The 25,419-nt window shown below is 41.8% G+C and overlaps 1 protein-coding gene across 3 annotated transcripts; it reads left to right on the top strand.

Annotated features, from left to right (window-relative positions):
• The first annotated feature begins 3,461 nt into the window (after positions 1 to 3,461).
• Positions 3,462 to 19,400, top strand: caly (calcyon neuron-specific vesicular protein). Of its 3 annotated transcripts, none has more exons than XM_019876825.1 (7): positions 3,462 to 3,761; positions 6,471 to 6,606; positions 6,806 to 6,931; positions 7,244 to 7,357; positions 8,865 to 9,131; positions 10,248 to 10,255; positions 19,389 to 19,400. In XM_019876825.1, the coding sequence occupies exons 1-5, from the start codon at positions 3,646 to 3,648 to the stop codon at positions 9,102 to 9,104; spliced, it is 732 nt and encodes a 243-aa protein (XP_019732384.1). In that variant the 5' UTR covers positions 3,462 to 3,645; the 3' UTR covers positions 9,105 to 9,131; positions 10,248 to 10,255; positions 19,389 to 19,400. The 3 variants fall into 3 exon arrangements, with proteins under 3 accessions (XP_019732384.1, XP_019732383.1, XP_019732385.1); XM_019876824.1 differs by lacking the exon at positions 10,248 to 10,255 and adding an exon at positions 13,076 to 13,082 and having other exon boundaries at positions 3,463 to 3,761; XM_019876826.1 differs by lacking the exon at positions 10,248 to 10,255 and adding an exon at positions 13,076 to 13,082 and having other exon boundaries at positions 3,675 to 3,761; positions 6,418 to 6,606.
• The last annotated feature ends 6,019 nt before the right edge of the window (positions 19,401 to 25,419 follow it).

Raw genomic sequence — 25,419 nt, 5'->3', positions numbered from 1 at the left:
ATATTGCCTCGTTATCATGCCTCCCGTCGTATCTCGCTCTCGTGTTCTGTGCATACGTCACAGGTGAGTTTAGTGCTACGCCCTTCGGAGGATTCATACGAAAAATCAGACTGGCATTCCCATTTCTTAAATGTCGTAATTAGTAGACCTTTGTGTTTTTTTCGCCGCCATCTCAAACTGTCATCCGCGCGATTCCTCAGTTTGCGGACTAAAATAGCAACCCGCATGCGCACATAACGTTATCTGTTCCGCCCCGCCAACACTGAAAACAAAACAAAACCAAAGTAAATTAGAAGAACCACACCACAAACACGCATACAGGCACAGTGAAATCGCGTACAGTCAACTCGTGTGCGGTGACTTTAATGGGAAACCATTTTTCGGTTCCGTCAAAATGACGCCACGGAAACGACAAGCTACCGGTAACAATCGTTACCGTGAAATCCTCAGGCCTGCCGACGTTTTTTTTTTTTTTTTTGTTTGTTTGTTTTCACTGAGAAATTTCCTTGCGTCCCAAAAACGCACATTATTTGGATCTGTGCGTCCCGCGGGAAAAATTATGCGTCTAGGACGCGGGACGCAGAGGTAACGAGATGGTTGGGATAGATAGATAGATAGATAGATAACATTTTCTAAACAGTTTTAAGGCTGTATTTTTTTTCAAATAAAATATTCAGTTTTGATATTTCAGAATGTTGTGGCTTGAAAATGGTTCGAGATAAAGGCATGTAAATATTGCTTGGTGCATTTTTGCTGTTTTTCCGCTTAATTAAAGGCTTAAATTAGGTTCTTTTAAGTTTTGTAGTGTGGTCCTTGACCCGCTTGGTGGCGCTCTCGTTAATGTAGTGGACGTTGAAACACGTGCGAGTTGAAAGCTAGTCATGCACTGCTGTGTTAAAGGTGAATTGTAACACACAAACCAAATGTGCAAAAATCTTTATTCAGACATTGCTACCTTTTGTATTTGAAAGCAATGACTCTCAACCGAAATTTACATTGAATACAATTGTAAACATTGCTGATAGATGAAAGGAAAGATTTTCTAAATTGATGAGTGTCACACTCGTCCAAGTGTTCTGCGGGATGTTTAATAAAACCTTGACCACAAGAATCCTTTGCAGTTCGATCACAGCATGGTTTTGTCTCCAACACTGTAAGGGTTCACGTCAACAATTATAAACTGGCCGTTTTGGGTCATCACATGTAGTCTTCTCTATTTCAGTCATTACAATTGGTTACATCAAATGTGGAAAGTAAAATAAAATGTTTAAAGTTATCAACTATACCGACAACATGATGTTGCAGAATTACTCTGAATATGCAAAAAAATTCTGGACAACTCACAAAAATTATACACGTGAATGCATTTTATTTTACAGTGTCTGTTCTGCAGGCTAATTGATTGTCATTCCAGTGCTCCTGCCCCCCCCCCCCCCCCCCCATCCCTCACCCCATACTGTCGGTTGCTCACTTGTGACAATGACACCTAAAAAAGCAACAAATCGACGATCCACTTTGATGTCACACTCCTGCCAAGAAAAAGGTCAAAATAATAAATGGTAGCCTCAGGTGATGGTTTGGGAGAGGGGGAGGCGGCATGCAGCGGGGCTTGAGATTTCTGGCCGAGTGCTTTCCTAAAGGCCGAATAAATTCCCATAGCCAAGTATGGCCAAATAGGGAAAGAGCATGGAGCCATCGTCTCCCTGAAAATGTTGAGCTCAATCAAGCTTGAGCTGATGAGCCTGTTCTGTCAGTCCATTCCCTCTCTTGAACAAATGTGTGCCACACGTACTCGTAGCTCCTTTCTCTCTTCTGCTGACGTACATCTTCACATGCTTAAGCTCCCCCTTGCAGTCTTCCAATGAGTCGATCCAGATCACCGTGCATCCCCAAAAAAAAACCCCAAAAAACTTTCAGTGCACCGTCTCTGGCAGCATGTCACTGATATAAAATTGTTTGAAGATTCCGCAGGTCACAGAGGTCACATGATATCTGTTCCTAGGTCAAAGGCAAGTATGAGGATGAGTGCTCCTGGATTACTAGCCTTTGACCCTCTGTCCAACTTTAAAGGAGTTTTCTTTTAAATTACCACCACTAACTTGACATTACTCATGATTTCCCAAACCTCGGTGGAAAAGATCAAAGAGTCTGCTTAGCCACAATTAAGAAAAAAAGGACGATTCTCAGAGACATTGTCAGCACAATAAAACCATCACAAAGTACAATATGCAGTACTACGGGTTCCACAGATAAAAATGTACATAATGAACCATATATAACTGGCATAGTCACAATAAACTGAAGGTGCATTCAATCTACCACCGTACAGTACTTACTGGTTTTAATTTTATTGTTTAATATTTATGGCTGAAAAATATATACTGTACATATTTATACAGTAATTATATGTTTGTATTATTTCACACACAGCACTGTAAGAATACGTCGTAATGCTCATTGTGCTTTTTCATTTGGTTGTCAGATGTTTTCTGGCTTATGACTTCAGGTCACATCGGTTAATGATGAACAATGACATCTGACAAATTTGGGTCACAGAATTTTCATCACTGCCGAAATAGATTGCTGTCGTATACTGAGGTTCATGTCTAGTAAGATATTTAAGTCAGATTTACACATTTATGAGCCAAATCGAGTGTTGTAGTTACAATTAAATTAGCAGCCAGACATTAAAATGACAGAACCGGAAACCACGTCGCAAGTTTTGACCAGATATTTGGCCGCATGTACATATTGTAGTCATAGAAAATAGCAGCCGACTTAACATTGTATTTCTGGAATTAAGAAAAGAAGCGAACATTAATGCTGTTCTTAATTGAAAACTGTTGCAATTGAGTATGTGTCACTGATTGGGGCAGTGGCACCCTCATCTGATTTTGAGATTGAGATATCCTTTATTTGTCCCACACTGGGGAAATTTACATTTTGGTGCAGGCAGCATCGATTCAATAACTGCTCAGTGATAGTCTGAATGGCTGCCTCTCTCTGTATGTGCCCTGCGATTCCCTGGCGACCAATCCAGTGCGTGGTCTGCCTTTTGTCAGCTGGTATAGGTTCCAGCTCCCCCGTGTCCCTTTGTTTCGAATGTACAGCAAATGGGGGTATGGTTATTTGGAGTACTGTAGTTTTCCTGCTATGAGTGTTTGGTGCCCCACCATTTTTTTCTCATATCCAAGCACATGTCAAGAACAACTTGAAAAGACAAATAAATGTTGAACTCCACGAATATCAATTTATAACCTTTTTGGCCTGGACTACCGGTATGTGTCAATTCATTCTTAAGTAATTTTTTCTTGTTGAGTATTGTTTGAATGTGATCCAAAAAAATAGTTCTACTTTAGTTTTTATACTCAGTTTGTGTCTTCTTTTTTCATGACACAAACCGTGATGATGTGTGATTGTGTTATTTGATCATCATGAACGAAATTACTGCTCTTCCAAACATCAGCATGTGTTTACCTTGCAATTGTCACCAAATCCGAAGGCTTTTCAGACCAAATCTATGAATGCTGCTCATATTTTAATTAAAAAAAAAGTGTACTATTATTCCATTACTGACTTTCCTTAAGATGAGTCTCAAGGCTGAGTTCATATTCAACTGCCGGAAGCTGCCGCAAGCTTGGTGTCATGCGCAGTGCGCTCACAACCCATCACCACGGCAACCATCTTTCGCAGCCAAGTCCCCGGCAGCATCAGTGGCGTGCGATCACCTCCGCTTTGGCCACAGAGCAGAGACATCCGCAGTAAGTTCATTCTCTCTCTTCTGTGTTTTGTGGATGAAAATCAGATGCTGAAATATTACAGCTCTGCTTGCTACAATCTTGTTGGAAAAGAATGTTTTCATTTGATCTTTATTGATTAGTGCAGGCCAGAAATCATTTATCTTGTCGATGACACACTGGACCTTTATTGGTACTGACTGTCTTTTTTTTTTTTTTTTTTTACGGTGCTGGCTGCAATTAGATTGCGATCCCACCACAGGAGCTACATTATCACATCATACAGAAGGAAATTAAAACACACAAGCGCCTTTCAATGTTTGTCAGTCTAACACATCCTGTGGATTTGCTGTTGCATTGAGGCTCTTTTGACTGCACCTCTTTTGTTTGGTCATGAAGCTTCAATGTGGCAAAATCGCATTTGCATGGGCAGTCAAACTAAACTTGAGGCATACAAAACACAATTCACATTAAGGGTGTGATTTTGACAACATTTCCTTTCGCCAATATGGGGGCAAACTATCAGTCACATAATCAGTTAATTGTTTTTTAAACTCCGGTTTGTGTTGAGCTCAAAACAGGAATGATGTCTGAAGGATTTTCCGTAAAATGGATTTACAGTGTTCTCCCTGCTGTATCCCGGGTTCATTATTCCTGCCGCCACTTTTTGGGAAAGGTATTTTGTCAGTAACAGATATTTACAACTTGTGATTATTTTAAATGACTTTTTACATGATACTGTACTTATTGTTGCGCGGCACGGTGCACGACTGGTGAGCACGTCCGCCTTACAGTGCAGAGGGGCAGGGTTCGATTCTGGCTCCGGCTTTCCTGTGTGCAGTTGGCATGTTCTCCCCCGTGCCTGCGTGGGTTTTCTTCGGGTACTCTAGTTTCCTCCCATATTCTGAAAAACATGGATGGCAGGTGAATGGAACACTCCAGCACGCACGCGACTCTCATGATTAGATTAGAAAAGGGATGGATGTACTTATTGTAAAACCCTCACGTCATAAATAAGAGCCCATAAATCATACATATTCTTCAAACGGAATTTAATATTTGCAGCTCTTCTATTTGGCAGATACGTTGTCAGCTCTTCAGTGGTTGCTCCAGGCTCGCAGGTTTTTTCGGTCATCACAAATGCTAATCAGGATGATTCATCGCTCTCACACTTTCCTCCACCACCCACCCACACAATGAGAACATTGGATGTACTTGAGTAATGGACTCCCTGAGCTGCTGCCACCTCCATGTGATTTGATTTTGTATCCGAAGATGGATTTGACCGACTAAACGCATTGCGACTCAAGCCACTGATTTATTTGTGAGCCCCTTTCAGACCAAACTCGCCAACGTGGGCCGCCGATGTGTCCAAAGTGCACATTCACACTGCCATGACTGCTGAGACGATGCATCACTCCGGTGGCGTGTCATTAGTGAGTCAGCGCAGCAGTGGGCCAGTGGGCTCTAGATCGTTAGATTGCGCGAATAACCTGGGAATGACTCATTACCCCTTCCTGTCACATTTGGATGATCACTTGCTCAAAGCGAGAGAAATTGACATGGTATCAACGAGAACCATATTAAACAGAGAAGACAGCGCATGGAATGACACTGGCAGATGAGGCAAAGCTTTTTTTTTTTAACTTTGTAACGATTATGTAATTGACAGGATTAGCTTTTCACACATCCTAATGCATGTATGGTACTATGGCCCAAATGTATTGTACAGTGTATTTTTTTTATTCTTGCAGCACACCTTTACTGCAATTATGTTTTTGTTTCTTGCAGAGATGTGATTGGGTTAGCCAAAATATCTCAGCTGACGTTGAACTGAAAACGTCTCTTTTACTTCTTAGTGGAGGTTGAAATTGTCTCGATGAGCACCCATTCATGTTAGCAGATACACCTCACTTGTTAATCAAAAACATTTGATGGGTTATTGGGCAAGCGAGACGGTTTTGCCTTGGTTTCTGTAAATAACAGCTGTAGTCTCAATTTGATTGAACATTTCATTTATTCAATTTGAGCCATTTTTTTCCCAACTGGTTTGCCTTCCAACATTTCTAAAATTGATGACTTACTAAAAAGTTCTTAAAGCATAATGTGTGCCGAACATAGAATGTTTGGCCCCCTCAGCCCCTTAATCTGGCCCAATGAATATTTTTTTTTTGTTTGTTTGTTTGTTTATTGAACATATATAAAACATACAGTAACATGACAAAATGCAAACAAAAATTATGAAAGGAAAATAAAAGTAAAAGTAAGTAATACAAACATCATCACAGTTATATGTTCAGCATCCTGTGGCTGCACAAATTTAGCCTTTTTTTTTTTTTTTTTTTTTTTTTTATAAAAACTGGTTACGATATACACAGTATATACGGTATTTATGTATGTATACACATGTTGTCCTTTTGGGCGAGAGTGCATTTTGTCTGGGTACCCCAGTTTATGCCCATGAAAACAGGCATGTTAGGCTCATTGAAGACTCAAAAGTTGTCCATTGGTATGAGCGTGAATAGTTATTTGTGAATATGTGGCCTGCGCTTGGCTGGTGACCAGTTACAGCAAATTTTAAAAAATGACCACATTTTATTCTCGTCATGTTAACTTTGATAAAGCTGATATTGTGCCCATCCCAAGTTTCTATATGTTGGTGTTTCTCCTTTTCATCAAGGACATCTTACCTAAGTCTTCATAAGTCTGAGTTGCCTCTCCCGCCTGCAACAGTGCAGACATGGTGAAGCTGGGCACCAATCTGGCTGATAAAATGGAGAAGCAGCCGTCTGCAGACGACGGCTTTGATATCATCCCCCTCATCACGCCCCTCGAGGTCAGCCAGCTCCAGCAGTCTTTTGCAGACAAGGTAAATCCGGCCTTGCTTTTCTCTCCTGATAACGTTGCAAAACGAACACAATATGCTGTTCATTGCAACATTGCAGATGGAGTGATCAGATTGCATTTTGCTGCTACTTTCGCATCACACTTACTCTTCAATGACAAAATAGTTTACCTTTAGGAGGCAAATACAGATTATTTTCACTGCATGTTTTTTCCCACCTCAGGTTATTGTGAAGACAACGACTCATTACCAACTGCAGCAACAGCAGAAGAAGAAGGACAAGTTGTTCATCCCCAGCATTGAGAAGCTAAACATCAACTTTTACAAAGATGTCTCCGACAGAGCCAAGGTACACTAGTTTGGAGAGATTATATAACATGCTATAGTTTTTCAAAACACAGTTTACAAGGAACAAGAAAACAAGGTATACTTGTATACTGTATTTGGATTTTGTGGCTCCTGATATTTTTTTTTTCTGTGGAAAGATGGTCTAATTGACTTTTTGGGTATTTTACGTTGCTCATTGTCATGCGAGACTTTATTTAGATACTTTCAAATTGCACAAAAGATTGCAGTTGTCCAAAAAGTTACAGGTATGAATATTTTCCTAAAATAATTCTCAAATATATATATTAAGAGTGTGTCTGCATGTGTTCTTCAGATCACAGGCCTGATCCTCATCATGTTGGCCTTTCTAACCAGCCTCCTCCTCCTGCTCATGTACAAAGCCATGTGGTATGACCGTCTTACCTGCCCACAGGGTTTCATCCTTCAGGTACAGAACACACACACACACACACACACACACACACACACACACACACACACACACACACACACACACAGAGGAGTACCTTATTAAGTCATTCTGTGCAAAGTGGACTTTATACTAGTGTAAGACAGAACGTGGCTCATCCGGCACAGTGTTTAACACCCTCACATCCGTCACTTGAGAATTTTCTCGACATTGGAGCAGGAAAGTCATTATCTCCCTAACGACACCTCGGGGCCATTGTGGCAGGCCGGTTCGTTCAAGAACCTCTCTCGCAGGAGGAAACAAGAGAGGAAGGGACAGATCTTGTTTTTTTTTTGGTCAGGCAGTGGTCGGGATGTCCGCCTGTGAATCGGCAGGGTCTTTAATTAGGGCTGAGCGTGACTAAACTGTGATTAAAGGCTTAGTTACGAGGGGACAGCAGGGAAGAAGGAATGGGGAACCTTTGAAGTTTTTTGTCGGCTACAGTTGCATTTTTCCCCAGCTAATGCGTCGCTCGACACGTGAAGACGAGTGAGTGTGGATGATACTTTGAAGATGTTTCTGGCCCAACTGTTAGGATCAGAAAGAGAAGATAATTCCAACATCTTTGCTGTGGGTTGAGAGCAAGGTTTTTACAGTTCACAAAAACAAACGAGATAATTGAAACTAAAAAAAAAAAACAACAAAAAAAAACATTCCAACGAAAAAAAATTTAGAATAAAAAAAGAGATGACCAACATTTTCCGTTTGTAAAATAAAGTATGATTTTTACGGAAATATCCTTCATCTTTGTCTTAGTCAATTACTTTCATACATGAGCTTTCAGAGTTGATTTTAAATGTATTTATGTTAGTATCGCTGTACGGCTAGTATGGCAAATTGAAGGTTGAACAGTCGTTTGGGAATCAGCTTTATGCGCCTCCGACTTGCACATCCAGCAAAATGTGCCAAAGCACTTCCTTCTCCACCCGCGTGAATGGCGAAGGAGACTATGAGCTCTTTATTTAGCACAACATGTCACCGCAGAGCCACCAAAGGTGATGTTTAGGCTTCATTCGTGTTTACATATATCATATCCTTTTCTCAATACACGATATACTGTACTTGAATGGTCCCTCTCAGCTGTGCATGTGAGCAACTGCGCACTGCTCTCAACCTCTCTTATGTGGCCTGCGCTTGGTCTCTTTTGGTGCTAAGCCAAGGTAAAAATGAGCCTAGTTGCTTATGCTTGAAGGTCGAACACAATCTATTTCAGGATGCCGGTCAAGTGCCAACTTGTTTTGGTTTTCTTACAATTTTTCCTGGAAACAATGGAAATAGAACATCTATAACATGGTCCCTTTTGATTTTGATCAAAAAGCATGGAACTGGATGACATTTGCGATTGGAACTTTTGTATAACATTAGGACATCAAAAGTTGCGTAATGAGACTCTGTAAAAAGAAGTAAGCCCCTTGAAAAAGGAAAACACAGCAAAGATAAGGTTCCAGCATGGGCGTCGTTCACACTGTTGTTTCTGCGGGAACAGCAAAGGCACTGCACTCCGGCCGCCCTGGGCATGTTCTCCAGCGAGCAGCAGAATCCCACAGACATCCAAGGCAGCACCAACTCTGGACTGTATGCCGCCCTCAGCCGCCTCAACCAAGTCAAGAGGGCAGGGCCCGAGATGCCGTCGCCATGGTTGCCGGTCATCAGAACACTGAAAAAGATCGGTGCCGTCAAACATGACAGCCAGACAGTCAAAGGTGAACTGGAGGGAGAGGAATGAATATTTGTGTGCTTGTTTTTTTTTTGTGTGTGTGTGTGTGTGTGTGTGTGTGTGTGTGTGTGTGTGTGTGTGTGTGTGTGTGTGTGTGTGTGTGTGTTCGAGGTTGTGGTCAGAGGCAAGAATGTTATGACAATGTTGGAAAATTCCACTTACAGTTTCACTGAGTTGTGATTTAACTCCGTGTACACCACATGAATTCACTACCTATCCGAATTTGTGGCGTATGTTGTCACGGTGGAATATCGAAGGTGACACATTTTATTCACTTTTGCCTCATCATTTGCTGTCGGGATGGGATTTTTTTAGAAAATATGCTATCATTATGAATCTTACCCTGAATAAGAAATGTGTGCGTGTCAGAACTGACTGTTATGGCCCATGCAAGAAGAATTGTCATTTTATCCATCGTATGTAAGTAAATAACCTAAAAGAATGTCTTATGATTTTTGAATATGAATGTATCTGATGTAGCTACTTTTGTCTGCACAAGCCTAACATGTACACAAGTAATTGTACATTCGTTTGGAATGTTGACGCCAGTTTAAAAATATACTTCTGGTGTTGTAATGTGTCATTATCGTCACCCTTTTCGAAATTCCTCTTTATTTCAAATGCCGATGAAATTATGTTTTTGAACATGTCTGTTTGTGCGTGAGCGTGCGTGTAGGAGTGTGAGATCACAGCACAGCTTGTCCTTACATCACACCAATCTACCCGAATCTCATTGCATGGACATAAATTAAAAAAAAAATGTTGATTTCTTTCATTCATAAGTCTTCTTTATCTGTGTTCCTCTGAAATGATTCAAGGTAGAGCTTGAAACTTCTTTGTGCTTCAGTTCTGGAGGTTAGCAGTTCTAAAACTAGACATATATTGTTGGCCCTCTTTCATTAAAAAAAAAAAAAAAACAAAAAAACAATGGTTCTGGAATTAAATTGAAACTACTTTTTCTTTATCCCGTCTCATGAAGAGTTACAGAAATGACTTCATTGCAGAGGTTGTACAACCAAATATTAAGTTTGGCGTACTTTCGTTTTTGCCCAGGGGAGTTTTGTTATTTTTGTTGCTGTTGGTTTGTTTGAAAAGTTTTGCTGATTGATTGTCAAAATACTTCTATTCACTTGTACTTATTCAAGTTTCAAGTTGTTTTTGTGGCTACACTTGAATTAAAAAAAAAATGTTGATTTCTTTCATTCATAAGTCTTCTTTATCTGTGTTCCTCTGAAATGATTCAAGGTAGAGCTTGAAACTTCTTTGTGCTTCAGTTCTGGAGGTTAGCAGTTCTAAAACTAGACATATATTGTTGGCCCTCTTTCATTAAAAAAAAAAAAAAAACAAAAAAACAATGGTTCTGGAATTAAATTGAAACTACTTTTTCTTTATCCCGTCTCATGAAGAGTTACAGAAATGACTTCATTGCAGAGGTTGTACAACCAAATATTAAGTTTGGCGTACTTTCGTTTTTGCCCAGGGGAGTTTTGTTATTTTTGTTGCTGTTGGTTTGTTTGAAAAGTTTTGCTGATTGATTGTCAAAATACTTCTATTCACTTGTACTTATTCAAGTTTCAAGTTGTTTTCGTGGCTACACTTGTTTTTTTTTTCTTTAACAATATAGAACCAACAATTTTATCCATGTGTACAATAAATATTCATCTGCATCTCATTTGCTCTCACAAATTTTCCCACAAGTGCTCGGAATCAGTAATTCAGGGTTCTGAGTGTGTGTGGCCATTGTAAACTAATTTAAAACTTCGCTCTGGACGTCACGTGACTCATCCCTGCATGCGTTTGTTTACGCGGTCATGCTGGTAGCATGGTAGCAGTGGCTCCTATGAGGAAAAGACACTATCACCTCCACAAAATCAAAAATACTGTGGTGATCATTTTTGTATTTGTACAAGGAGAAGTGGACAAGGGTAGGATTGTGGATATAGTTTTCAGCCATGTAGCAATGCTAAAGTTTTGTTATAGCTCCATGAGCAGGCAGGCAGACAGCCATGGCTGTTACCGCCCAACAGCTCCCGTGGCTTGTCGAGGCAGAATTGGCTGTTGACGGCACAACAGATAAGGTTAGCAGAACAAGATTACTTTCTTACCAGGCATACACCCGCCATCTAGGTAGTCAAGAAGCGCTGGGTCCGCTGCCGGCCACATTCACTACCACCACCAGAAAAAACGTGTTTGCAGATGATATTGAGAATGTTGGGGCACCCTCTCAGGGATCTCCCCATCATGGTTGCATGCTATCATGCAGCAGTAGCGGGGCAAATGCTAATTCTGTCCAGCCCGAGATGCAGCGGCTGCATCAATTTCGGATAAGTAGCTGCGAGACAAGCTCCGGAGGTCAGCTTGTCGAAATTTCAAAGTTGGATTTTGTGCACCGGACTTCCAGCGATGAGGCCAAGGCCTTCAGACGAGTGTGGCCATTTGAAGCATCTCATTTTCAGATAGGCAGTGAAGACAGTACCCTTTAGATGTGGATTTTGGGAAAAAGTGAAATTAACCCGGACAGATTTCAATTTAATTTATCACGACCTATTCAGTACAATTCAGTGAATGAAAAGTCTCTCGGAATGCATTGTGTTTGAGTGTCTTGGTTACTTGTGAAAAAAACAGACCTGACAGAAACTGTGCTGAAGATGCACGTAGGCTGCTCAGTTCTTGCTCTTTTAAGTCACCCATGGAAAGGCAAGGTTGAAGTGCGCCCAAGTGGAGATGTCCTCATACGTTTTGGAGCCGCCGGTCATTTTCACCCGAGAGAGAGAGAGAGAGAGAGAGAGAGAGAGAGATCTATATATATATATATATATATATATATATAATTTACCTGGCAACAGTTGAATAAGGGGAGTACCGGCACTTATTTCTTTCCACTTAAAGCACTGAGAAAAAGCTAAAAGTCAGTCTGGCCTGAAAAGGGTAGTTGTTGTCAGGCAATAGGAAGCTAAATCAGAGCTGACCCCGGTGTCTGTATGTGTTGTTGTGTGTCTCAGTGGGTTTCCTCTGCGCTGGCGCCAGCTGGAAATGCCTCCACGAAGCAGAGGCAGTACACACATCATCCTCCATTCAGCTCTACTGGGGCCTCTTTGATGGGAGTAACATTAGACAAGCTGAGAGCACACACAACAGATCCTATCAAGCTGCTGTTTGAAGGGCGGGAGCCACTGATCATAACTTACCGAAGGTTCAGCCGAACTGGCTTTTGTTGCCCACTGAGCAAATAAAAGCTCGTGCTTTCATCACTGGACTGATGTTATTATTACAGTGGAGTATTCATGAGGTAGGCTGCCACCTAGGGGTCGTCTCCCATGGCTGCAGAGGCCCAATGGGGTGCCAGCCCTCTGTGTTTCGTCCAATAATGTCTATATCGTACCCTTGAATGTGCCTTATAGCTGATTGTGAGACATTGTATGCTTTCATCATTACTTTTAGATTGTTGTCTATACCACTGCTTGAGATTAGTCACAGGTTTGTCCTCAAGATGGCCCTTTGAAAAAAGACTCAGTAGCTATGAAATTCCTCATTAGTTTTGCATCACTCCAAAGCAGTTTGTCAAAACAACCAGATCTTCAGATTTTCAAAATGTGCGTCATTAATTGTAGACTAAATCCATTCATCCATCTTCCAAACCAAAGTCGTTTTACAAAATCAGCTTGGTAAATCAGATAAATGACAAATGAATGCTTTGACTTGATTTCTATTTTGCTGTCGCCAATTCTCGACTAAGCAGAGCTGAATTACCTTTTAGATGGACGTGATTGAGAGGAACAAAAGTCTGATATCTGACTCTGAGCAGAGTATAGCCAAAATTATCATCTAATTTACCCAAGAGTACATTTGTTTTGCAATCAATAGCCTGTAAATATTCACACACATCGTCAACATCCACATATTCGTGTACGGTTTCGATGACATACAAACATTATGCCACTTTCACGAAAAGGATGGCATTTCACTTTAAAATTTTCAAGTGTTTATGTTTATGTGTAGAAATATGTTTCAAATGATGATTAAGAGGGAATTACCACGGTAGCTAACGCCTATTATAAGACGATTACAAAATGTTACAGGTCAGTCATTTGTCATCCGTCAGCGGCCAGAATACCCGTCCATCAACGTCATTCCGTCATTTCTTCAAGCCAAACCAAACTGTAATCGTCAGTCTGTCAATCCATCACGTTATTTTAACCGCACTTCCGTCATCGCTTCTGTCGGTAAATTTCAGCAGTCCATTAGCTGATCTGCCAGGCGCCCAGTGCCAGATGTAGCAAAGCAGCCTCAGAACATTACAGACCCTCCTCCATGTTTCACAGTAGGGACAGTGTTCTTCTCTTGGTATGCTTCATTTTTTGCATCTATGTGCATAGAGCTGATGTGCCTTGCCAAAATCTTCAAATTTTTTCTCATCTCTTCATAAGACATTGCCCCTTAAGCTTTGTTGCTTGTCAACATCTAGTTTGCATGTTTTTTTTTTCTTTCAACAGAGGTGTCCTCCTTGGTCATACGGTGGCAAGTAGTGTGGCACAGGTGGAATCGATAAATGACGTCAAAAGGTAACAAACCGTCAGCAAAGTATCGTATTTTCCGCACTATATGGCGCTTCGCAGTATAAGATGCACCTTCAATGAATAGCCTATTTTAAAACTGTTTTCATATATTGGGCACACTGCATTATAAGGTGCATAGAATAAAAGCTACAATAGTGGCTGAGGTTACATTATATATCCACTAGATGGAGCTACGCTAAAGGAATACAATACCGCTTTATATAGCGCTTTCAAAACCACTGCAGCTGTAACAAAAGTGCCTTAAAAACATTTCAAATACTACATCCAAGAAATCAGAATATTGATCCGTGTATAAGGCATATCGGATTATAAGGCACACTGCTGGCTTTTGAGAAAATTGAATGCTTTTAGGTGCGCCTCATAGTGCGGAAAATACGGTAAACTGAAACTCATGCTAAAATCCAGCAGTTTTAACAGTTTTCACAGAACAGAGAGAATATATGTCTATGGTCATTTTGGGATGAGCAGGAACAGCTTTACACTATGCTCAGTGCAAAATGTATGAACAGTCAATGCAATTTTGGTATGTTAAGGAGAAGTGAAGGGTAGATCAGAACTTGTGGAGCCTTGGAAAATCCGCAAATAACACGCATATATGTTTAAACTGCAGGGGTAGTCCAAACTTCACCATACTCCAAAATCAGCCACTCACACTGTCTCGAAACGGCAGAATGCCTCTTTCCAGCTACTTTTTTCGCTTATCTCAATTGCATTCTGAAAAAGACATAAATTGAAAGCTTCCTTTTATTCATGTACAACTTGAGATAAAACAGAAATGTGATTGAGGAAGTACAAATGGTGAGAGCAGTGATTAAAGACAAACATCAAAAATCATTAATCCCATTAAACTCCAAGGAGCTCCTGAAGGGGCTGGGGGTGTGATATTCGGGGAATAAATTGGCTGCCAGTCGTCATTTCAATGCGACCTTTAGCTGTGATTTGTGTGAGGGGAGACAGGCATCATGAGAATATGCCTTTTCCAAGCGCAACAGCTTGCAACAATTTACGTTATATGGGGGGGAAACCGCTGAAACAAATATTTGAGCGGCTTCCATAATGAAATGGATATATTTACACACAGTGAATTGAGTCAAAGGCTGTGTAATGAATGCACAGCTTCTCCAAAGGAGCTTGCTGCCCTCTGTTGTAAACATTTTAGTGACGCTACGGGGGCTTGGGATCAAAGTTATTAGAGCTGTAATTCTCAGAGATACAAAGACAATCCACATGATGAAGACGAAGCCCCCAAGGGATTTGTATCAGTGACGCAAACACATTAAGAGATTCTGTTTGTTTTCGGTCTTAAAAAAAAAAACAATCACTGTTGTCAATAGTGTGACAACTGTTATTTTGTAGATACATTTGCAGAGCATGTTGACAATCGTACTTTTCTTCTGCTGCGTTGCTGGTCAGTCTTCCTCGTGTGTTTTGGGATGAGGGGGTGAACTTGAACTTGCAGTAAAACATAACATGAGTCATCTCAATAGATGTGTGCCTGTTTTGTAAATGACATGAGTTACAGATGATTGAAAGCGATCATCAGTGAATGTATTGGTGTCTTGTGGCTACGTCATGCGGCGTGCATGGAGCTTCAAGGCAACGCTCTTAATTAATATGTCACATCGAAAATATTTTAATGGCTTACAAATGGGGCTGAGTGCGCACTGCCCTGTGCCATTTATTTTCACCGAGGCTGAGACTTCCTGGCACGAGGCAGCGAATTCTTAGACATTTAAATTAGAAGGAGCCTTCTGATGCATGTGTGGGACTTCTGTGGTCTCCAAGCCCCTTGACTCCTTCTTTTAAAAAATTTGCCTTCTCTTAATCAGTACCAAATGTAGATCACCCCCTTTGCGTTCCCATCCTGGATGATAGAGGGAATTACCGGTACATGGGAAGGAAGTGTTTGTATTCAATGAGTACCCTTTCATCTAGCCACACTGTTAAAAAAAAAAGTTGGGTGAACTTAAAATTTAATGGCAACAAACTGATAACCTTTAAGTTGGGCAATTCAAATAAATATCTTAAGTTTTACTGTTGTAAAAAAAAATACAGCATCACTTTTTTGTGCTAACTACAATTGTTGCCATTAATGTCAGTAATTTATATTTTAAGGTTGCTCGAACTTAAATGACATTTAGTCATTAGTGCATTTTCTATCCTACATTAAGATAGCGGGTGAGCTGGAGTCTATCGCCACTGAATTTGCGCACGAGGCAGCTTATTCCCTGGACCGATCTTACACTTGGGCACAAAGAGACCAAAAAACTTTTTACACTCACATTCACACACCTGTGGAAAATTTGGAGTTTTTAATGGACCTACTATGACTGTGTTTTTTTTTTTATGTGGGAAGAAGCAGAACTGCAAACTCTACATAGGATTCAAACACCAAACCTCAGAGCTGGGGGGTTTAAATTTTTGTTTTTTACTGCCGAGTCACATCACACCCCATCCCCAACCTCAAATTCCAACTCTTACTGGTGCTTTCATGTGTCCCACTGAGCACTTATGGGGGATTGCTTATAATTAAGAGGTATTTGTTTTGGGGAGCCGCAGGGTACCACATTCTTTGTACACATGACACATTGTAGTCATTTTTCAGGCGACATGCAGAGTTGAGCAAACACGCTATGTCCTCAAAAAGAGTCCAGGTGATTATGATTTGGAGTTAAATGTAAGGCCGTATTTTTACCTCTAAAAAGTGCCATTTCACCATGTTGGGTGAAGAGCTCGAGCGGCCGTTATTGCGCTTTTTAATCCCATTTACACCTAACGTCCCAGTATAAAATTCGACGCTTTGTACAGCATGTGCTTGTGATTATTAATTCAAGTTTTACTCAATTTAGGCTAATAATAGAGAGAACTTGTAAAATGAAAAGCCCTCAATGCCAAGGCCTACAATTATAGTTAACTATGTGTTTGTTTTTCAATCCGTTTTTAATGTTCAGCTGATGCAACCACTTGGCGCGCACATTCTCTCGGCCTCTCAACTGACTTTCTCCAACTCGATGAAGAAAATCGTGCAGGCGGAATACCGAAGACGTTAAGTTGAAGGGCAGTGTCGCTCGCCACAAGCACACAAGCTCCACTTACTGACACTTTGTGAATTGCGGTTAGAAACCACTCGGGACGATGTTGCATTTATCGAGCTGTATTAATAAAATGAAACAAGAGGCACACTCAGAAGAGCGCACATACTGCTTATACTGTTGAATAATAACACCAAATAGTCTTTTCTGTTTTTATTGCTGAAATATTCATGTAATAATGAAAATAATGAAAGACTGCCCATCTATTTTCGATTGGGCTTGATCTTTTGTTGCTTATCCAAGGTGACTTTGGGCAAGAGTTGGCGTGCACCCAGGACTGGTCACGAGCCACTAACTGATAATCAAGCATGAATGAGACAAAAAGGAAATAAAGACAATCAGTGCACTTAAATGTCTGTTCCAGGAGACTGGCCAATAATTTGTTGGGATTTTAAGACAATTTCTTCAAAATAAAATATTGGAAAGGGAAATAATCTGTCCCGCAGGAAACTGCTGCCATTATAAAATCTTGATTTACGATCAATTTACTTATTATGCTATGACTTTCAGCTTTGTGTCAACAGGGATTACCACAGCAAACCATCAGCGTGATTCATTTGTCAGTGTTTCACACCAGATCCCCGCTTTAAAATAAGTCCCAGCTGACTTTGGGCAATGGGCAGTGTAGGCCGATAAACAATTATTTAACAAAATGTTACATGTAAGCTTTTGATTATATTATCAATGTCTTCATTGTATTTCATGATTTACAATCGATAAATTATTTAATCAGTGAATAAGAACTTTTAAAAAATGAGAAATTACATTTTACCCCTCACACCCACCCCACAAAAAAAAAAAATAGTATGAGTGTGTGCATGAGGCACGTGGGCAATATTTTGTTTTAGAGCACTTGGGTTTTAGTTTGACATAATTCTGGAGCCTGTTTCATGCTTGCATGTTTTGTTGTGACCTTCAGTGGTGTTGTGCTGTCTGCCGTGTCTCTTAATACTTGTATACTCATTTGGTTGAGTGAGTCAATAGCCGAGTCGTCAATTTAGCTTCGTGAGTGTTAATGTAACATGTAGTGTGCTGTGCCAGTTTCTGTCACACACACTCACTTTTCCTCTTCATGTAATTTGCTCAAAAAGCATCCACTTGACAGTGCAGCATCACTGGGCTTCACACGTGACGACATTCATAAACCTACACTGAGAAAAATGGTGTGTTGAATTCACAGTACTCCATTTTATTTCATCAAGTGGTTGCAAAAGATAAAAATCATTTGGATCCAGATGCATTTTTAAGTCGATGTATAGTCTACTTACAAATGCATCTGGATCCAGATGATTTTATTCCATGCAACCACTTGAAGTAAAATTCAGAAAATTCAACAAAAACTTTTTTTCAGTGTATATACAGTTAGAACAGAAGGTCACTTCTTCTCTCGTCATCGCCTCTGTTGTGCACTGAGGCTTATAATCAACACAAAAGACACTTTTCCACTAATACTGACACACACACACACACACACACACACACACACACACACACACACACATATCCATGGTTGTGTTGTGTACGTCTCATCTCCCCCCCACCTCTGCTCTCAGTCCACTATGAGCCATGCTCTGTAATGTGGAGCTGCGCGATGACAGGGCGATTGCCGATGGACAATGTGCCGTAATTTGTGAGGGGCCAGGCCCTGAGAGGAATGATGGGTAATTAAGAGGAAGACGCGGAGAGACACCATGGGGGCCACTGGTGTGTACTGACAAGCCAACAAACCCTCTCGTATAACAGGCGTGTACACACACACACACACATACACTTACACACACACACACACACACACACACGCACACACTTATTCATTTGATGTGGTAAGCATGCAATTGTATTGTACTGTATGTTGAAGATGTATGAACCAGAGGTGGACTTCGCCAGTCCGGTAAATCCTGTCAGTGAGCTGCCGTCAGTATTTCAGGCCAGCCCAGTCTGTCCAAGTTGTCAGCGACAGCCAAATGGCGTTGAGAACTCACTTTTTGTTCCTGATTGTAAAGTGTCCTTGGGTGTTTTGAAAGGCACTTATAAATAAAATGTATTATTATTATTATTACTTACCAGTACTAATTCACAGGCAGGTGACTGATACGCAGCCAAATTCAGAAAAAACAAAAAATAAAACATGCATAAAACAGGCCTTCATGTGTGGAGTTTGCATGTTCTCCCCCATACCTCCGTGGCTTTTCTGCGGGTACTCCGGCTTCCTGCCACATTCCAAAAACATGCATGGCAGGCTAATAGAGCACTCTAAATTGTCCCTATATGTGAGTGTAAGTGCGGATGGTTGTTTGTCTTTGTGTGCCCTGTGATTGGCTGGCCGCTTACTCCTGGAAGACAGCTGGGATAAGGCTCCAGCACGGCCGTGACTCTCGAGACGATAAGGGGCTCGGATAATGGATGGATGGGTGTATGGATATATATCGAATATTTGCTTTGGGATTGAAGTGGGCCCACACAGATTTCTGATGACGCTATAGCCCCCTCTTGTCCCGTCATAGCACCGTGCATGGTTTCAAAACTGTTTGGAGGATTAATTGAACAATATGTTTACCATTGTGTCTGTATTTTGCAGTGGTGTAGAATGGGATTGCGTCATACAAGGAGCTGTTTCGAATAAGTTTTTCCTCTCATGGAGCCAGGCAACAATGGCGATGTGCACCACCGAAAAGAGGTAACAGATGATTGACGGGATGTTCTTTCTCATTTTAACACACTTGTTATTGGCCCTTGCTACAAGCAGTTCATGGTATTCATTTTTAGTATGCTACTTTTACGACGATTCGACATCGATACCAACTGACACCACTACGAGACAGAGAACATGTCTTTGTCAGCGATGGTTGTCCTGAGATGCCTTACACGCCCTTTCCTGTTGACAATGTCCCGTCTGTCTCTTCTTTGTTTCCACGTCTGCTCCCACCTTCCCTCCCTTTCTTTTTTCGAAGCATCCCTCCACCCAACATCCCCCTGGTGACCAGCCTCTGCTCCCTCTCCTCCCAAATTTTCCCATGCAACTTCTCTTTATTACCAGTGCCCCCCTGGCTTCCTCCCACCGATGTTTTCAATTTACCACCACCATGAACCGGTTCACATTGTAACGTTATCAATTAGTCCGAGACTCCGCACATTTAACGGGCCCAGGAGTGAGCTTTGGTGATTTACTGGCTGCGAAGGAAATGGAAGGGAGGGATGTGCAGACATGGGCTGATACGAGGGGTTTTCTGTGGGAACCCAGTCAACGTGGTGCGTACCTTGAAGATTTGGTCCTGTGTGTGGTTTTTGGTCCCAGTTGGAATGTGGTTAAAAATTCTTAAGATGAAAAGACTTGTGAGAGGAAACGCAAGGGAAAGGAAAAACAGTGGATATTCTCCACAGGGTCAAATGGTTCTTCTTATACGTTATAGATTTCAACCACACACTTGGACATTCAGCTACTCTTTTTTTTTCTGCTGTACAAGTTGTATTCTGGCTGTGGAATTTGTAGCCAGCAAAGAGCATGCGGCACACATAGGGACGTTGGGTAAATTAGACCAATGGAGCATTATTGTTCTGTTGAACTTGAAAGAAGCCAAAGAGCCCCGTGTTCATTTGAGATTCATACATAGAGTCACAACACACAGTCCCTAATGTCATCCAAACCTGGGAGTTGAGTGACCTGATCTTCTCACTGACAATAGCTGAACACATTAAACAAACAATCCAACTTCATCTAATAGGTCCTTACAAAACAAATTAACTGCATGTCTGGTCAAAAATAAAAATATGGCCAAGACCATTTTGAAAGTAATGCCACAATAAACCAGCTTGCTTGAGAGTTTTATACTAGAATGTATTCAAAGATACATACCTGTATATACAATAAGTAAAGATGTACTGAATTGTTTGCATAGAATACGATGAGGTTTCTTGGAGTGAATGTGTGTGTGCGTATAGGTGCGTGTGTAATGGAAGGTCAGCGTAAATAAAACAACGTAAGAAATGAACCGTGTGGCCCGGTGATCCAGTGGTTAGCGCGTCAACCTCACAGTGCAGAGGTCATGGTTCGATCCCGGCTCCGGCCTTCCTGTGTGGAGTTTGCATGTTCTCCCCGGGCCTGCGTGTGTTTTCTCCGGGTACTCCGGTTTCCTCCCACATTCCAAAAACATGCATGGCAGGCTGTCCCGAGGTGTGAGTGTGAGCAAGGGTGGTTGTTCGTTTCTGTGTGCCCTGCGATTGGCTGGCAACCGGTTCAGGGTGTCCCCCGCCTACTGCCTGTAGATGTTTGGGATAGGCTCCAGCACCCCCCGCGACCTTTGTGAGGATAAAGCGGATCGATATATATTAGGAGCCGGGGTTACGCTGACAGGTCTGTCAGCGCGTGTGAGCGTCTGGGCATGAGTTGTGGTAGACAGCAGCAGTTTGCAAATGTTCTCATTGTACAGTGTATGTATGTGTGTGACTATTTGTCCCAAAACCCATTCAATAAATTTGCAAGTGCGGCTCCCCTTTCCAACATTCGAGGACATTCCAGCACATTCTTTGCTCCATTTCTTTTCACTTTTCTCAGTTGATGGCGGCACGGAATGTTGCTTTTACCCCAAACCTTGGCTCACAATTCAATGTATACATAAGGGTAAGGTGGGTGAGGAGGTGTGAGTGTGAGCAAGGGTGGTTGTTCGTTTCTGTGTGCCCTGCGATTGGCTGGCAACCGGTTCAGGGTGTCCCCCGCCTACTGCCTGTAGATGTTTGGGATAGGCTCCAGCACCCCCCGCGACCTTTGTGAGGATAAAGCGGATCGATATATATTAGGAGCCGGGGTTACGCTGACAGGTCTGTCAGCGCGTGTGAGCGTCTGGGCATGAGTTGTGGTAGACAGCAGCAGTTTGCAAATGTTCTCATTGTACAGTGTATGTATGTGTGTGACTATTTGTCCCAAAACCCATTCAATAAATTTGCAAGTGCGGCTCCCCTTTCCAACATTCGAGGACATTCCAGCACATTCTTTGCTCCATTTCTTTTCACTTTTCTCAGTTGATGGCGGCACGGAATGTTGCTTTTACCCCAAACCTTGGCTCACAATTCAATGTATACATAAGGGTAAGGTGGGTGAGGGGGGTAGGAACCGGTGTGTATTATTATCATCATCATGATCATGGTGATGATGATGATAAATATTATCCTGGAGTGAACTTATTTCTATTATTTTTTTAGAAATTTTTGAAAAATGTGTATCAATATGAAGCTGACCTAATAATTCAATAATTAATTCCTTTGTGAAAAACATGTCACACATATATGCCGATATACCTGTATAGCTGAAGGAAAGAATGATGAATACTAATTCACAGGCATGTGGACATTGTGTCAAATGTGCAGGATCGGAGAGCAGCAGATAGAGACGGAGAGCCGAGGAAGCGGAGGAGGGAGACACGCTTTGATCTTGCCGCTCGTCTGCCATGCTGTTTCCTTTCAAGGTTTGCTGGTAAGTTTCAGTAGACACCGCCAGGTCCGCTCCCAGGGATCAGACGCTAATGGATCAGTTAAAGGGGCCAATTCTTTATGGCTGGGCTAAGTGTTATCATGTGGGGTTAAAGACACTGACCATGGAGCAAACCCCTGTCAGATAGCTGCTCCTCTGGGGAATAATAGAAAGCCCTTTGGCAAAGTCAGGTTCGTGAGCGAAAGTGGCTCTCGCTTGGATCATCTGTCTTACTTAAAATGGAGTGCTCACTTATATTTTGCTCCTATCCTCTCCACAGTCACACATCAGGGAATTTCTCTCGAACGAAACCTGGGTGCTGTTGGAAACCATTTGTCAACCGAGCAAGACACAAAGCGGACGACAGATTCCAGAGGTTGAGGTGATCCCTTCCATGCAGCATTTCATCCTTGGGACCCGTCAGGGTATGTGTTCATAATGGGGGATGGGGAGGTTGCTTCAAATACGACACAGGACCTTCCAGATAAGATCACAAAGACAGACATAGCTCCTAAAGTGATCACTCGGCCTGTGTTTTTGTTTAACGGGTGAAGCGAGGGCTGGATTGGCAGCTCGTTGACTCCCTCTAATTTAATGTGATAGATTCAGTCATTAAGTTAATTGGCAGCTGGTTTTGATCACTGCAACCTGTCGCACCCACTCAGAGCGTTTATGGCATCATTTTTCTTGTCGAAAGTCAAAAGATCAGTGACCCTACACGAGCTCGTGAGATCACGCCCGGACGGTCGGTATATGTCGCAAAAGCCGTTACATAAGAGGAAGCATTGAAAATAAAAGTGTTTTCATGTCAGACAAGAAGAAAAAAAAGGAATTCAGGCTTTTTCAGAAGTATAACTAGAATAGCACAAAGTAGAGCAGGGAGAGAGAAGGGGAAAAAAAACAAAAATCAGGATGCTACGTATGTGTTTGTTTGCCTGACCACACTGCGGCAAGCAGCATTTTCAGCAATTAGCCGTGTGCGCTTCGTCAAATATGAAGCCAGAGATAGAGGACGCTCTCCTGCTGACTGACAGTTACTCCATGGTGCAACCTACATTCTTACCATCAAGACAACATAAACAACAAGCTCCCGACTCAGTAATGTTCCGTTTCCTCTTATGGTGAATTTGCAGCGGCATTAATGTTAACGCCTCAAACGCGTTTTTTTCGAGTCTTGTGCAAGGTTTGGAGAATGGACGTTACAGCCACCATTTTTGAAGGGTGGGTTGTCAGTATGTGTCCTGTGAATGACTGCCAATCAGTCCGGGTTGTTCAGCGCACGTTGTCCCAAGTCAATTAGAAAAGGCTCAAGCTCACCCGCAAGCCTGATGAGGACAAGCTCAATCCGAAATCAATGGATTGATGTGACAACACACATGCGATCACTTAACAAATGCTAATTCACAATTCTTGCATTCTCCATTCACAACTCTAGTATGAGAGAGAATAATTCCTTATTGTTGCTTTCACTTCTACTGCCAGTTGTTAAATCTCGGAAAAGTCCGCTTGGAGGCTGACATTCAGTGAAATAGAAGAGGGGACCAATGCGAAAAGAGCCGATAACACGTTTCAAATTGGCCAGTGGTTATAGATTGGTTTACAAGGCTGGCTGCTGATCAGCCTGGTGGCGTTCACCCCCGCCCCGTGTTGATAAAGCACCAGGGAGTTGTGGGTCAATTAGCCTGCACAGCCGAAATTCCTGCAGACAGCCAATTAAGGCCGCTGGCCCGAAGTCATGCCGCCTGCTCTTCCTGTTGACGGCTCATGCTGTAAAACTTAAATCTAGTGCTATTTATTAGGAGAGTGCTTTAGGAGTTCATGTGGGCTTCTGAAACATTGGAAGAGTTGTGCAATCTTTTGTGCCAGGAAAAAATATCTATCTATATATACAGTATATCTATATACTGTATATAAACAAAATCAAACTTCAGTAAATCAGAAGCAGGCTGCACGCCAGCAAAGGCACGGACATGACTGTCGGGCAAAGTGGTGCCGGGTGCAGACGCGAGATGACAAAAGAGCTTTGCTGGGAATCAAATCACGAAAAGTACACCCCCCTCTTTTTTTTTTTTTGCTTCTAAGCACCAATGAAAATCAGACTTGCTGTCACTTCTATTGTTTAGCATGCCAGAATTGTTGATTTGATGATGTGATATGAATGCAGCGTAACAGTAAACACTGCTCCATTGTGGGATCTCGGTTTGGGAATTAGCAGACTCAGTCGAGTCGTGAGCTGTGTCCGCGTGTGTGCATGTGTGTCTGTCTGCGTGATGATATAAGGCAGGAGCCGGGATTTCTTTCTTTGCTTGTTTCACCATCAAACCCACAACAAGGAAAGGGCAGTCCTCTTACTGATCTATAACAGTGCTTCTACACCGCCATCACCCTGTCATCCTTTCTTATTTTCGCTAAGTAGTAACACACTGTTTTAAATGTTAAGGAATTGAAAGTATATTTCAAAAAGAGTCTTTGAAAACAGTGTTTACCCGAGTTTACCGTGGGAGATACGAGCCAAGGCCTCCTTATGCCCAGACAGCAGATTCAAAAATATAGTTGTACACACACTTTAAACACAATTTGACCCTTTAAAACACATCTAAACATATTGAAACACGCTTTGTAAATTCCTGCACTGTAAAACCCAGATGAAACGATCGCTTGACAAATCAAATAAAAAATTTTGGGTTGTTTTCTTAACCCACTCGCAGGGTAGGTGTGGATTTTGAGCAGACTGGGTTACTTTTACAATGACAAGATCAGTTGTTTTGACCCAACAGATTGAGTTGAAGATTGGATTTGGGCGGGCTGAAGAGCTAAATCTAACCACCTTTTTAGCGGCTGGATGTCTCAGTGGGTAACACTTCTGACTTTGCACATTGGGAATGCGGTTCAAATCCTTGTGAGGGTTAATGGCAACAACCTTTTGCCATTTACAGATTTACACCCACTGCTGGTCCCAAGACTGGATAAAAATCAGTGGGTTGCGACAAGAAAGTCATACGGTGTAAAAACTGCCAAACATATCACGCAAGTCGTTGGCGACACCCGACAAGGGAAAGTTCCTTCTTCTTCTTCTTAGAAATGTCGGTAATAAAATTAATATTATTTTTAATCATATTTTTGATGAAACATGCTGGATCAGATCCTCAAAACCACTGCACCAGCATCGGTTTGGTCCCTTCTGGACTCAG

The sequence above is a fragment of the Hippocampus comes genome, unplaced genomic scaffold, assembly GCF_001891065.2.
Source record: "Hippocampus comes isolate QL1 unplaced genomic scaffold, H_comes_QL1_v1.1 scaffold51, whole genome shotgun sequence".
Lineage (NCBI taxonomy): Eukaryota > Metazoa > Chordata > Actinopteri > Syngnathiformes > Syngnathidae > Hippocampus > Hippocampus comes.
Note: the sequence above shows the minus strand (reverse complement) of the source record. Positions and strands in the feature narration are given on the sequence as shown.

Bases quoted from the DNA above. Each gene is read 5' to 3' on its own strand.
- caly (XM_019876825.1), top strand. From the start codon at position 3,646: ATGCGCAGTGCGCTCACAACCCATCACCACGGCAACCATCTTTCGCAG. The intron at 6,607-6,805 runs GTAAATCCGGCC...TTCCCACCTCAG, and splicing joins AGCAGTCTTTTGCAGACAAG to GTTATTGTGAAGACAACGAC. The intron at 6,932-7,243 runs GTACACTAGTTT...TGTGTTCTTCAG, and splicing joins ATGTCTCCGACAGAGCCAAG to ATCACAGGCCTGATCCTCAT.